Here is a 14597-nt window from a genome sequence, read left to right as displayed (position 1 = left end):
CATGAACTTGTTTCCTGGATCCGTATTTTGTTGCCAGGGCCCGGTTCGTCTGTACAGTGTGCTTGAGCGGTGTTTAACGCCTTCCCTCTACGCAGCCGTTCCAACAGTTTAGCATACATTTTTACCCACTGGTGCGTACTTGTTTAATTTGTTTTAGTAAGTATGTAAGTACTTACTTGTTTAATTTTTTTCATTAAATATTTTTATATTTTGCATCAGTGAGAAAAAAAGTTACGCGTGTTTGTTGCCATCAGCCAGTTTTTTCAAAGAATGCACCTTTGGATCACTCGGTAGCGCGCAGTAAGGCTGCAATGAAAAAATGCCATCAGCCTTGCAGAAGTGGCAACCTCAATAATTATGGTCTGTTGGTTTGGGGAGAATTACTATAGTTGTTAACTTATTATTCCTTCGTGTCTTTTGCTACGCCGTTCGATGTTGACTCACACAACCTACTGGGTAGTGTTGAAGTGGTTGCATTGAATATCCGCTTTTGCCAATATGTCGGCGGATGCGAGGCTGTACCATGCTTATGGCTTGCGCAACGATGTTCGCAATCTACTGTGTTTCGTGGATGAAAATAATGTCATCTATCCGGCTGGCTCCAACATTGTATACCATAATCTGGAGTCCAACCAGCAGCGGTTTATTCCGCTAACCGAACAGGGAAATGTGAGTAAACCGCCGGGCAGTGTCAATGCCGGAAGAACAACATTTACGACCTCAATGCTAATGCATATGAACGTCTGCGTCAATGCGTGGTTTTTATTGCAGTTATCCGGTATGGATAAATTCCCGCTTTGCTCTTCCAGAATCTCAAAGCCATGGCTGTGGCGCAGGGCCAGTACCTGGCCTACGCGGAGAGCGCTGTACCGTTCGCCGCGCTGGTCGTCTACGATCTGGCTACCTTTCGCAAAAAACGAACGATGGTCACCAATGAAATCAACTCCACCACATGGACGGCAATTGATTTCGACGACAGCGGGAAACAAGTGGTCGGATTAGGCGGGTCTCCGTACAACCTTGTGTACTGGTGGTGGGAGAAGACCCGCCTCCTAGGTACCACTATTATCGGGCAGGAGATGCGACAGATTAAGATTGCCCCTGGAAACCCCAATCGCATAGCCATGTGTGCGCCGGGAATCATCCGCGTGTATAAACTGGAAGAGAACCAGTTTAAACTGGAACCGAAATCATCAGCTAAGATCAATGAGTTCTTTGAGTTTATCACGCTAGTCTGGATAAGTGAACTGCGCATGCTGCTGGGCACTCAAAAAGGGCAGGTGATTATCTGGGAGGATGGGAACTTGGTGAAGGATGTAATGGATCCCACGGCACTTTTATCCCTGCACACGCTGAAGTTGTCGAAGAAGTCTGATATGTCGATACCGGTTGACAAGATCGTCGCGCATCCGAGTGGGTTTGTGTGTACGTATGGAGCCGGCTTACTGAAGAACTACGAGGCCGCTGCCAACGGCGGGTACGCATTCCACAAAGACATTAAAATCATGGTAGAAGACAAGAGTTTAGAATACGGAATTGTGGATGAGCAGCAGATTGTTGATTTGGCAATTAGTCCGGCAAAAGACGTTGTGTGTGTTGTCACCGATAAACGGCAAATTTTCTCCGCAAAACTTCGGGATTTACGCCGGTCCAAAGAAGAGTTCTACAGGATGAAGCCGCTGTTGTACTTTCTTCACAGCGGTGCTGTGACCGGTGTGGATATCTGTGTACGAAAGCCGTTGGTGGCCAGTTGCTCCGCCGATAGATCGGTACGAATCTGGAATTTTTACAATCGAGATTGCGAGATTTGGAAGAAATTCCCGGAGGAACCGCACTCGATTGCGCTTCATCCCAGTGGCTTATATTTATTGGCGGGATTCACGGACAAACTGAAGTTGATGCATATATTGAATGATGATATCAAGACGGTTCGGGATCTGTCGATTCGTGGGTGCAAGGAAGTCAAGTTTTGCCGCGGCGGTCATTTGTTTGCTGCTGCCAACGGCTCTATAGTTCAGGTATGATATCTGGGAATGCGATCTGGGAACGTCAGCACAGTTTGCCACTCATATGAACAGATACCTGAATTGCTGCAGTTCGGTTAGTTATCAAAATTTCACTAAAAATTTCATGTATACTTTCGATGTAAATGCTTTCAGCGGTGTGCCTGTGATCCTGTGTGATCTCCTGTGTATGCAGAGATCTGCAACGAAAATCGCATTATTATTTTGTAGATTTATGGAACTGTGCAGTTTGACAATGTTGCGAATCTAAAAGGGCACACCGCACGCATACGCTGCATCCTGTGGGCTCACGACGATATACACCTGTTTACAACGAGCCAGGACGGATCGTTGTTTGAATGGGATATGCTGCGCGGAGAAATCATCCACGAAGTGACCCTACGTGGAACGATATTCACATCATTATTCGCCACGGCTGATGGAGCTACTGTTTTCGGTGTAACGGCGGAAGGCATCGTCAAGGAAATCGTCAACGGACATGTGACTCGAGACATCAAGTGCCCTAACATGGTGTTGACCTCAGTTAGCATGTCTCGCGCTGGACACTGCGTTTTATTAGGTAGTAGATAATATCTAATCTACATTTGCTGAACTAGAACGTTTACTTTCTGATGCTGAGTATGCGTTTAAATGAACGTCAGGGTTCGTCAGTCAGAGTACGCACCCGCTTTCGGCGATAGCCCAAAAGATACTCATGCATAACTCGATCTCGACTGTTACAAGCTGATTGGTTCATAGACAAAAATTCACTCTGCAGGCACCACAGAAGGACTGTTGAAAGCACTTTCGTATCCGCTTCCAGCGGACGAAAACGCTGAATTAGTCTGGCTCGATACACCCGCTCACCAGTCAGAGATTACCAAAACCATGGTATCTTACGATGACCAGCTACTGATAACGGCCGGCGCGGACGGCAGTGTCTTCGTGTGGAAAGTGGTAGAAGGCGAGATCGCCCGCATTCTACGCCGCGACAAACCCTCGCCCTATTCGGACGAACTGCTCATCGAACGCAAAGAGCTGGACTTAAAGAATGCCCATATTCTGGAGCTGACCACTAAAGCTGAGGAAATTCAGCTGGAGCACGAGTACCAAAAGCGCGCCAAAGACTCGGTGTTTAATGAAAAGATTAAAGACCTCACCGAGAGTTTCACTAAGGATATTGAAATGCTGAAAAGCAAAAACGAGCGATTGGTTCAAGAAAAAGACCAGAATGACCAGCAGCATCAACAAGATATGGCAGTGCTGATCGCCAAGTTCAACCATGACCTTTTGGAGCAAGAGCGTATTACCAATCAAAAGCTGCTGCTGGAATATGAAAAGTATGCGGAACTGATATTGGAGAAGGAGAAGCAGGAAGTTGATTTCAAGGACCAGTTACAGGATATAACGGCCGCCAAAGAAGACGCTATTGAGCGCCTGACTATTCACTACGAGAACAAGATCGAATCATTACACGGCATCCTGGAGCGCACTCAAAAGGAGTTCGGTGATGCACAGCGAGAGCATGATGAGCTGCGACACCTGATGGAGGAGGATGCCGATATGGAAATTGTCGATATCCGGGCTCGCTACGAAGCAGCCATCTTTGAGTTGAAGGATACTAATATGCGGCTGAAAGGGGAAAACGGAGTAATGAAGAAGAAAATCAACAACCTGGTCAAAGATATTGATGACCATAAAGCGGAGGTCATGAAGTACCAAGCGGATTTGACAAAACAGCAGAATGTGTCGAAGGGATTGGAGAAAGAGATCGAGTCGTGGAAGAAGGAATTGAAAGAACGGGAGGAAAACATTCAGGATAAGGAGAAGCGCATTCATGAGCTGAAGAAGAAAAACCAGGAGCTAGAGAAGTTCAAGTTTGTTCTTGATTTTAAAATCAAAGAATTGCGCAAACAGGTGCCAAACTAGAAGCAGCATTTGTAACGGAGAAAAAAATCGTGAACAGCTGCCAAGTGTACTGATTGTGTTATAGATAGAACCAAAGGACGATGAAATCCTGGAGCAAAGTCGGAATATCAAAGAGCTAGAAGAAAAGATGGCAGAGCAAGATGACAAACTACAGGACCTGAAGGGAACTATCCACAGCAAGAATAACGCACTGGAACAGACCAGAAAAGAACGCGACGAAACCAAGCTTAAGCTTAAAGAACAGGAAACATTTGTGCGTCGCTTTCAAGGTACGTAGACGGTAAAGTAATGACTGTATTGGGTAACTGGATTTCAAGTCGGAGGTCACAACGTTCCATAATGACTCCGGATTTTTGGTCCTTCTTCAGTGTCGTTTTTATTTTTAAATCCACAGCTGGTAAGCTATAACCGGCAGATGTCATGTCAAGGGACGCTTTTGCTTCTAATTTTAGGTGACATGGAACTGGCAACCGAATTCATCAGTAATCCCACAAAGCTGCGCGAGACATTTCTTCGTATTGTCGATAGATACGTCCGCCTTGGCGGTAAAACTACAAAGTCTGTGGCCAGTGACGATTCCACGCGAGCCCAGCGCTTAGAGCGGGAAGTGAGCGAACTGAAGGGCGCCATCAGCGACACCAAAGCCCTATACCAGCGCAAACTCGAAGTGCTCTCTCGAAAACTCTGGAAAATGATGCAGCAGAACACCAGCCTCATCGAAGAAATCAACATGTTCCGCCAGGAGGTCACAGCCCTGCGCACCCGGTTGCAGCTCCTAGACACAGCCGTTCAAGGCGCTAATCCACGAGCCAAAACCGACTTTGCCAAGATTCAGTCGCTGTTGAAGGAGATCGAGACACTACGCATAGAGGATCTGGAGAAAGATGGAACGCTTGAATTATACAGACAAGAATTACGGCGCCTGCACTTGTTGTTCATCTTGATGCGAGCGGTGGTCAATAACGACCACAGTCCCGGTGTACAGGAGCTGGTGGAGCGACTTCAAGACGTCAAACTGCCTCCGGTTGTGGGTCCGTCAAAGATAGATGCAGTAGCACAGATGGTTACCGACAAAATCCGTGCTCGAGTGGTCGATGCGTGTACAACTCCTTTACCGTTGAGAACCAGCGTCGTGCCAGAAATCAAGACCCAACCACCAGCACCGGTTCGGGAAACTGTTGAAGCAGAAGGACGAAAAAGAGTTTTCTTTCCACCCACGCTTGCAACCGACCTGGTTGTGCCGCCAACTACCGCTGCTGTCGCAAAAGTATTGCACGTGGATACTGTTCAGAATGAATCCATCGAGCCGAAAGCTTTTAGTGAAACAGAAACCGTTGCCACTGTTAAAATGGATACAGCAGATGCTGTAGAGGCCACCGCAACAGTAAACCAAGCAAGCGCTATTGACACATCTGTGGAAGCTCCGGTCGCAAACGAACCGCATCAGGTTGCTGCGACCGATACACCCGGAAACAACACACCTGCTTAATTTGAAGTTGCGAATCACTTTTGCAGAGGTTGCCTTGGCTTACGTTAATCCAAGAGAGGATTAGGCTAAACTGAAGCGACTTGGGCAGGCAGGGCAGTTCTCGGAGCGCGACCTTGGAAATATCACGCATAACTTCAGCGAAGTGTCCAGCTGAAAAGCTGAAATGCAGGGAATTTTTTAACGCTTGCTGTGCTATTTTGCACTCATAGAGTATTACAAAAAACTGTCGACTGCTTGAATGTCCCAAATTTTGCTACATCCTGCAGTAAATATCAGTACGAACTGCTAACGATTTACAACTTTACATTATCAAACGAGAAGTTTTGATACATGGTTAGTTTTACTAATAACGGTAATTACCTATTTATTTTTTGGTGGTCTCTTCTCGTCCTATTATATTTATCGCGCTTTATGTGCAAGAACCAACAGTCAACTCACCAAAATATTATAAAAAGGAACGTAACCTGCTACATACCGGTAGATTCGTGTACGTCCACGGGAACTTTCGATTTGGCGCACTACCAAACACTTTTTTGGAGTGCGTTTTCACCTTGTGTAGCAAAATGTTTTGTATACATAGGCGTGGACTCCGTTTGTGCGCGTAACGTCTGGTTAAAGAGTTATTTGGGGGAACAAAATTCCAGAAAGCTTCAGGTGTACCAAAAATTCAGGTGTACCAAAAATTTCATTATGGACCCACCTTCTCCAAATTTTGCATGTAAAATTGTAAATGCACATAACGATGAGGATCGTGCTTACACCAATCCAAACATTCACGGATTTTTCCAAATTTTAAGATTTTTGAAATTCATTTTAAAATTTGAATAACATGTTAGAAAGGTGGATCGATTGGTATACAAGTGTATGAACAATTTTCATTCTTATGTGCGTTTCCAAACAAAATCTGAAGGAGATCAATCAACATGAGATTTCGGTACCATGATACTACCATCCGAATGTCTTTTAACTTTCTGGACTTATGTTATCCTCATAATTTCGCAGTGGATGTTGAGCGCGCAAACGGAATTCCCGCCTATTTATGCAAATCAGACGATTTGCGTACAGAATAATAATAAGCAATCCAAAAAAGTAAAGTGCGCGAAAGCGAAAGTTTCGATCCCGTGGTCCCGTGGACATGCACAAATTTAGTGCTATTAACCAGGACATTGTCCTTAATAACAATCCTCCTGTCAACCGTGTTACTGCTTTACCGATATCTGTCAAAAAGGTTTCTCGTGGACTTCGTGAGCAAGACAGGAAAACTGGATATTTTAAGAAAAAGTGAAAATAAAAAAAAGCTGGTGAAATTCTGTTACTTAATCGATTAAAACTTCGACAAAAAGAAACTGCGCGTTTTCAAAGGTACAAAAACTGAAATTCATAATTACAGATACAGAAGTTGTTACAGGTGTCTATTTATTTGTGGGCCGTTCTTGGTGAAGCAATAAACGGGCAATAAGACTTTGCTGACGTACTCTTTTCGTCGTAGGCTCTCAACGACATGAATGCACATCCACAACGAAAAATACGACCGCACAAACAGTAAATTCTAAAAGATTCTTTTAGCGCAAATTCAAGTCCGAAGAATGAAAGCCCAAGAGCCAACCGAACACCAGGACGTGACCGTGATAAAGCGGCACAATCTGCGAATCAACCGGTAACGTCAACCTTCCCCATCGGCCCAAGAACTTTCTGAAGAGGTCAAAAACAGCATAATCTCGCTAGCAAACCGGAATCGCAGTTCCCTGTTTAAAAATTATGCCGTCCATACTTTCAAACACCCGGCCAAAAGCTGACGTTAACCGACATCGGAACGCGCTACCGATTTCTTTGTTATTGGCATTTCAGCGGTCACCGCAGTGATCCTCATCGTTTCCACCCGCACTGGCTCAGATGCCAAGACTTCTCGTTTTGGTTGCACAAAATTCAATCCAGTCTCATTGTAGGTCGCAAACCTGACATCTTTGAACAATCCGTCCAACACAATCCCGTCTTTTCCTGCCGTACAAATATCCTCATCCGTCCGGTTGTCAGCGCAGTTCATTCCCAGCCGATGGAACATGAAGCCCAACCGCCGGTCCTCCATTCGGTACGTAATAGGTTTCATCATCAGCATGTGAACATCGCAAGGCAGAGGTTTGTCTACCGGGGTGTACTCAAAGGCGCTGATGGTGGAGTTGGCCTGCTCAAAAGTAATGTAGGGCGGATGGTTGAGGTGGAGGTTGAGCTTGCTGGAGACATCCGTCGGGTTGGAGTAAGGGGCGTTGAGAATAAAACCTTCTGATTCAATTTGCAGAGACATAAGGGTCTTGACGACGCGCATGTCCTGCAGCGCTTCGCCGACACCGCGGGCGTCGTCTTGCATAAGGTTGCGGTCAATCATTACGTCCATGTCGCCGGATTTTAGGCTTCCCACGGCATGGGCTTGGGTTAAATGCAGGGTCAGCCTGACCGAGTCGTCCTTCAAAAAATCACACATTTAAATCGAACTCAAATTGCATTGATAATTAAACAAAATAACAGGAGTGCAAAACAACAGTTTTTATCTTTTCTAGAAAAACATTCCAAGTACTCGAAGGTCGTGATTGTGCCCACCTGCAAATATGCCATCGTCGTGGCTGGGTAGAAATTGGCCGCCATGGGAACGTCATGTGACACCGAACGGCGAATCATCTGGAACCCATTGGAATCGGTATAAAAGGTCATATTGCTCCGCACATCAGAGCTAATCCTCAGCACAATCTCCGAATTCGGCAACGATGTCAACTCCGTAATGGTCTCCATCTCCATAATCCGACCGTGGTCGGCTGTGGTATTGTAAATTCGCGTTACGTGCAGTATGTTCTTTGATCCGATCGACTGCACCTCGGTGAACAGGGGCCCTTCGATGACCCGCACCGTTCGTGGATACGGATGAATATCGGCGATCCCGTTGGGAATAAACAGGTACGCTCCGCTGGACTGTGTTTCGTAGCGCTTAAACTCTTGCGTCACCGTGCGCTGGCGTCCGTCCTTTAAGGTCACGGCTTCCAAGAGACCCGTTTCCGGGGAGAAGTGAGCGGAAAAGTGAGGAGTGACAACGTTAATCAAATTGTCGGTACCCATGGATTTAATCGTGAATCCCGGGATCTTCCCTTTCAGTGGGTGAGTACTGCGGATCACGGAGCCGGAGCGCTCCGCAATCCTGACCTTTTCGGAGCGCTTTCCCAAGGAACGGATGGTAATGGCTTTAAGAGCTAAGGGATCGAGAGTTAAGGAAAAAGAGATGCGAACAATGTCGAAGAAATCCCCGCTGGTGTCCAAGTCGTTGAGGGCCGGCGAGACTTGGTATGGAATTGTCTTGCCGTTGGAGTCCGTGAGCTGGACGTTCTGGGTTTCCACAAACAAATGGATGGTCACTTTGCGCGACCGGGAAAGAGAATTAAAGATGAAGATGCGACGTTCTTTGTCGGTTGCACCAAAGCGGATAGGCGATTTCACCGGTAAACTCACCGCAGACTGCCGGTAATTTTCTGAAAGTTAAAAACAGATGTGCTATAACTTTCAATCTTAAAATTATTAATTTCAATCTTTGTCATTAATTTTATTTGACAAAAGTTATAATTATCAGTGAATACTAAATTCCAGCAAAATATTTCTGTTTAAATCAGGATTGTTTTATCATTATTCACGTCTCTGGTATCCCTGTTAGACACAGGTTTTTATGTTTTAGCCGTGTCGTGATTAGAAACTTTATGGTTTGAACTGTTTTTGCATAGTAATAAGTAATATATTTTCGATTTCTTACCGAGTATGATATTGGCCGCATGGACCGGCGTCCTGCTGGCCACTTGTGCCAATCGAAAGACATTTTTTAGAATTACCGCATGCGCCATCAGCAATCCATTCTGCAGCTTTTCACCGTAATCCATCGCCACATAGCGTTTGGACGTGCCGGTTATGGCGTCGTGGTGTTGAAACAGTCCCAGTCCGATTGCCGCCCGATTCAGTCCTATGAGATCCTCGGCAAACAAGGAGGTGTTGCGGTTGGCCGAATGTGTGGAAAGTCGCACCAATGAGTACATAATTTCAGCGGTGCGCAGATCGCGCTCTAGTTCTCGGGACATTTGCTTATAGAACGGACGTGAGGTAAAGTAGCCGGTCCAGTAATCCTCAAATTTGTCGGCGTATGGAAAAAAGTCGCCTTGGACTCGAGGGACGGATGAGGGTGGAGTGGTCCACGTGGTGTCCAGACGTGAGGCCACGGCGGCATAGTAGTCTTTCAGTGTGCCAAACTGGACGCGCGCCTTGTTGGCGGGGTTGCCGTTAATTTCCTATGATAAACCATTCCCAGCATAACTTACCGTGGGAAAATTGTGACGCAAATAACAAAAGTCTGATAATAAAATTAACTGTGACTATCTCGACAGATATAATTAAACTGGATACGATGCTGAACAAAAAGACTTCATAAGTCAACTTGAGAATTGCTGATAGTATAGTAAAACGTTTCAGTAAGCGCTAGTAACATAAATATACAAAACAAACTGAAAACAGAACAAAGTTAATAAGCGATATGACGGTAGGAATTCCCCCTGCGAATGTATCGTGTAAGTCAAGGCAGTTAAGTCAAGGCGGTTACGTTGTTAAGGTTTGTAAAATAGAAAATAACTATTTCAATTAAAGTAACGAACACTCTTCGTTGACGTAGCTAAAACAAATCCCATAAAAACTGGACAATCCAATATTACTTGTCGCACCGTTTCAAATCACTTGTGCACTTAGACTTACATTAATTAAAAGTTTGTAGTTTCTATATTGATTGATCCATTCTGTCTTCTCCGCCCAACGGAAATCATCACCCAGTATATACAGCACTACATTGTGCGGATAAATGGATCCCGTCTTCCGCATCTGGTCCAACAGCGCCGTAGCTTGCTGCTTGAGCTGCGTTTTGTCAATCTCAAATCCAGAGTCCTTGAAATCAAACATATAGCAACTGGCTGACCGGGTGAGACCGCAGATGTTCTTGATGGTATAGAGATGGTGCGGCGCTAAATGTGTGAACATGGCCGAAGAATTTCCGGTGTCGTCCCACGGCTGCTCCCAGACGAACTCTGAAGCGCCGTTCTGTGCCAAATGCGCGCGGAGGTTGTAGTGGATGCGCTGGATGAACATCGTTTGAAAGTCGAGGTTCTTGAGGAAGTACGGCATGGACGAGGAGTGTCCGAATGGGTCGATGCTGAAGCCGTGGGTAGGGACTACCCCCAGATTTTCCCATAGCCACTGGTGACCTGCAAAAGTTGCATAATAACCCTTTTCTTTATACGGCTGGATGGTTTTTTTGTTCTGTGCGTGACTTCGCCTGCCGTAAGATTTTCGTTGCTAAACCGAAACCACACTAAATCACAGCATCCAGCAGTCACAAAACTAAACAAGCCTCCGAGTTTTGCGCTACTAAAAGTATAACACAAATACCGATTATTCTGTGCGACAATAATTTGAAATTTGAGTGTATTTGTGTATCACTCAAGATGTTCCTACTTCCTACTAACAGTTAAATCTTCATGCGGTAATTTATAAAATGTATAAACCCATCAGACTGATAGTTTTTGCAAAATAATACCGATAGATGGTAATGTTAATAACCGATATGGAGAATTGCTGGTGACATTGTTCACAAACTATCTGTAAACTAGGTAAACTGAATTGAAAGATTGTAATTACCGAAGACATATTGGTGGAGGATGGCGTAATAGTGGCACGTGGCTTCGTCGGGCATCACGTAGCCGCCATTGACGATCTCCAGACGACCCTCCTTGAGGAGTTGCCGCGTGGCGGCCTTGTCTTTGTCTCCCAGCATTTGCCACCAGATCTTGAAGTAAGACGTCTCCACCCAGATAAAACTCATGTCTTTATGCTCTTGCAGGAACTGCAGCATATTGTTCAGGGCGTGTTTTATTGATGTATCAAAGTATTCCTCCACTGCAGCAATAAACAAACCGTTCAACCAGAACACAATAAAACGGCGCGAAACGTTCATTGTGCCTATGTGAGGTCATTCATTTGAGTTGCCACTTAACGGATTTTGCAAACGATATTTACCGGTGTTAAGCCATCCCGGGTCGGCATGGCTGAATGGAACGATGTACACCAAGAGTTGATCTTTTGAAAGGCTATCGTTTTTCTGCAATTATCAATTGTAAATATTTTCAATATATTCCTGCATTTTGCAGGACCTAGCTATTCATCGCGTGACCGTGAATCAACCAATAAAGCAGCTTAATTCTTTGCAATATTTTGCAATTTTTGATGGTGTCATGCACATTGGTGTGAACAAGCATTCATTCACAAATCAAAGGCAATTTCTGAAAGTGTAGTATTTAAATTTGTTAATTTTCGTCTGATTTAATAGCAATTTCAAACCCAGCTTGTTGCCTAAAACTAAATTAAAGTAAAACTGGGATTGTAAACCGAGTGTAGCATTAAGTACTGTGTAGAGCAGAAATCAAATGCTGACATTCAGGTGGCTTGTGGTTTTTTTTGCAAGTCCTTTTTTTAATTACGATTCCTTATGCTACAGTGGCAGTTGCACTAGCGATGGGCGAGCGCCGAGGTTTCAATATTAATTGTTGCATTATATTATATAATTAGTTTTCCACATCGCGCTCATTGTGTGAAAGTAGCTGTACCGGTACCGATGTACTGTAAGACATAATTGCTTACCATTTTATCCTGATAATTCTTCTCCATTTTGTCATCCCATATACCGAAATCCCCGTCGGTCTGCAGATCCGTCAGGGTGTGCGTCAGATTTGCCAGATCATAATCGACCCTTCCGCGATTCCGTTCTGCCGCCGGGCACACCACCCGGCGCGCCTCTCCCTCGGCGTAGATCTGTGGCGGCCGCAAAACCGGCGATAACTCCCATACCGACTCCTTCAGCCAATCCCCTACGCCCGAGATCAGCGCCCGCGGGCGCCCGCCGTTCCCGCTGCTGCCGGGATCATTCAGCGGCAGATAGTTGACCCCGCTCTGGCTGTCCTGGTGCGCCTTGGTGGCGTAGTGGATCACGGCGAAGGGACTGAGGACGACTATGACGCCGATAATCAACAGCGGCGTGGGGATGCGGCGGAATTCGTACAGGAGACGGCTGCGTAGGCGCCGCATGCTCAGATGATCAACGGCACTGCTCAACATACTTCATCAGGGAGTGGTCGATGCCGGCATTGTGGTTAAGCGGGATGTTGCGCGAAATGGAACAGACTTAAAATTCCTCGGTAGAAGATTAAAGGGCGCTTCCGTTTGTACGATGATGGGGATTAAAAAATTGATCCACCTCTAGAGGTGGATGTGCGGCGAGCTAATTGACCGATTAATTCAGGGATTTTTGGCGGCAGTACTAGCCACTTCATTACTTTCCCACCGGAAACTGAACACAATTACGCTTTAATTTTTGTGCAATGCAGATCCGCTTTTGAGAATATTATAATTATCAATATATGCCAGCGTGAATGCGGGGAATTAAAAACAACAGAAATAAATAATCCACCGGAAAAGAAATATGATCACAATGGAAGCGTGGAAATTTGAGACCGGCGAAGCAGTAACCGAAAAAAACTGATTACACCGGCATAATCAAAATTCCATGTTTTGCAAGCTGCTCCACGATCCAAGTGGCCACTTGTTCGGAGACAGTGTCGCGATCGCGATTTTAAGGTGCATATACCGTTGTCGTTTGGAATGCAGTGGTGTAATCAGCAATCACCGATTTGAGTTGGCCGTAAAAATGCCAAAGAGAAATCTCTCCACGAAACAGCTGATGCAGCGGAACAAGCTGCAGCGTGGCACTTGCGACGTCTGATACAGTATTCCACTTGAAGTATGCGATGTCTCTTGATTCCCAGTGCAAACACCGGTGTGGTCACATACGATATTCAAGACGATGCTTACAAATTTAGTCCATTACCAGCCCCGGCAAGCACTTGCCGTCAATTAGCAATTGGAAAGTGGAGATAGCAGGTTGAACGTCGAAGCGATAAGGCGCTCTTATCGCATGACAATGACGACGGCCATTTATTCATTGTCAGAGCAGCTGCAGAAAACTCCCAGAATAAATGAATGCAAAAGTAGTGAGCTCAAAGTGCAACAAATAAAAAGAAAATTATTCGTCTCGTTGATGCGCGGTTAAACTTTTAAAATAGACGTAATTTGATCCAACGTTGCGGCTAGCAAAATGAAGTGGTTAACCGACGGACGAATTTGCGCTGTATGCCGCTCTCACGTACAGCGCTCCTTCCACTATTTGCAGTGGCAGCCAGCGTTTTCTACGCCTTGTCAACTTGTCCAGCCACAATGCAAGACGCCGGAGATATGAATTACTCGTTGTATTCACCAGCAGCACAAACGCTACACGGCACAGGTAAAGTATTAAAACACCGGAATCACGCTTTATCTGAGTTCATTGCGCCGCCTCAGACCATCAGTGCGCGAGCAAATCGCTGCAACATAGAATCGCTGCAACGTAGACGCTCTTGAGAAAACTCGTGGCATCTCGTATTAGTTAAGATTATGATTTTTTATATGTTTTTGTTGACGCGCACTGGAAACGAACATTGTCGTATAAAATGTACGATAATAGCGTAATTACTGGCAAGTGGCAGAAATCAGAGAAAACTGCAGATTCCAGTCATGTACAAGTTCAAGTTCCACTGTTCCAATGCCATTGCGACTTCGGGCCACCTGTTGGAACTTTCAACTTAGTTCTAAAAAAACATTTTTTCATTACTTATTTAGTGGGCGGTGAGACCTGGTCGTCCAAGTGGTGCTTTCTAGCAAGCGAAAATCGAAGGGATATTCCAGTGGAAATGGAAGTCACCTGTTGCTGTTTGCTGTCATTGTTGACCTTGTACGGGCGAGCGCACCTGTGGAGCGGCTATTATTTCAAGTTGTTATGTTCATAAAGATAAACTGCTTGAAGTAATATGCCGCCGGAGATGTGCATGGTGTTGTACAGCAAACAGAAGAGAAAATGCAGGCCAAAACTGCACAGTGCAAACAAGCACCGTATTTATAACCGGGCGGGCCGGTTTCCGCACTAGCTCGACGGTGTAATGGGCCGGCAAATGTAACCAACGATAAACGGCGCTACAATGCGATGCTGCGTCAATGGATGCACCTGAATGCTGCATGCCGAA

At 45.4% G+C, this 14597-nt stretch overlaps 2 protein-coding genes and 1 long non-coding RNA gene across 4 annotated transcripts; 2 read left to right on the top strand and 1 right to left on the bottom strand.

The window, feature by feature from the left end:
* The first annotated feature begins 96 nt into the window (after positions 1 to 96).
* LOC129590334 (cilia- and flagella-associated protein 57-like) lies at positions 97 to 5842 on the top strand. 2 transcript variants are annotated; one of them, XM_055485498.1, is made up of 6 exons: positions 97 to 669; positions 810 to 2018; positions 2235 to 2583; positions 2782 to 3920; positions 3997 to 4201; positions 4385 to 5842. In XM_055485498.1, exons 1-6 carry the CDS (start codon positions 499 to 501, stop codon positions 5419 to 5421), a joined length of 4110 nt encoding a protein of 1369 aa, XP_055341473.1. In that variant the 5' UTR covers positions 97 to 498; the 3' UTR covers positions 5422 to 5842. The 2 variants fall into 2 exon arrangements, with proteins under 2 accessions (XP_055341473.1, XP_055341475.1); XM_055485500.1 differs by having other exon boundaries at positions 538 to 669; positions 772 to 2018.
* A 284-nt stretch (positions 5843 to 6126) lies between these two features.
* On the top strand, positions 6127 to 9848 carry LOC129590604 (uncharacterized). The gene is made up of 5 exons (XR_008690752.1): positions 6127 to 6783; positions 6911 to 7510; positions 7977 to 8367; positions 8441 to 8903; positions 9279 to 9848. It is a non-coding gene; the product is annotated as an uncharacterized LOC129590604 (long non-coding RNA).
* LOC129590602 (alpha-mannosidase 2-like) lies at positions 6821 to 13721 on the bottom strand. Its single transcript, XM_055485920.1, has 7 exons — positions 12127 to 13721; positions 11506 to 11587; positions 11128 to 11385; positions 10192 to 10694; positions 9209 to 9734; positions 8017 to 8933; positions 6821 to 7882 (listed from the first exon to the last, which is right to left on the bottom strand). Exons 1-7 carry the CDS (start codon positions 12598 to 12600, stop codon positions 7220 to 7222), a joined length of 3423 nt encoding a protein of 1140 aa, XP_055341895.1. The 5' UTR covers positions 12601 to 13721; the 3' UTR covers positions 6821 to 7219.
* Positions 13722 to 14597: the final 876 nt, after the last annotated feature.

This window comes from Paramacrobiotus metropolitanus, unplaced genomic scaffold, assembly GCF_019649055.1.
Source record: "Paramacrobiotus metropolitanus isolate TYO unplaced genomic scaffold, Prichtersi_v1.0 Parri_scaffold0000040, whole genome shotgun sequence".
Classification (NCBI taxonomy): domain Eukaryota; kingdom Metazoa; phylum Tardigrada; class Eutardigrada; order Parachela; family Macrobiotidae; genus Paramacrobiotus; species Paramacrobiotus metropolitanus.
Note: the sequence above shows the minus strand (reverse complement) of the source record. Positions and strands in the feature narration are given on the sequence as shown.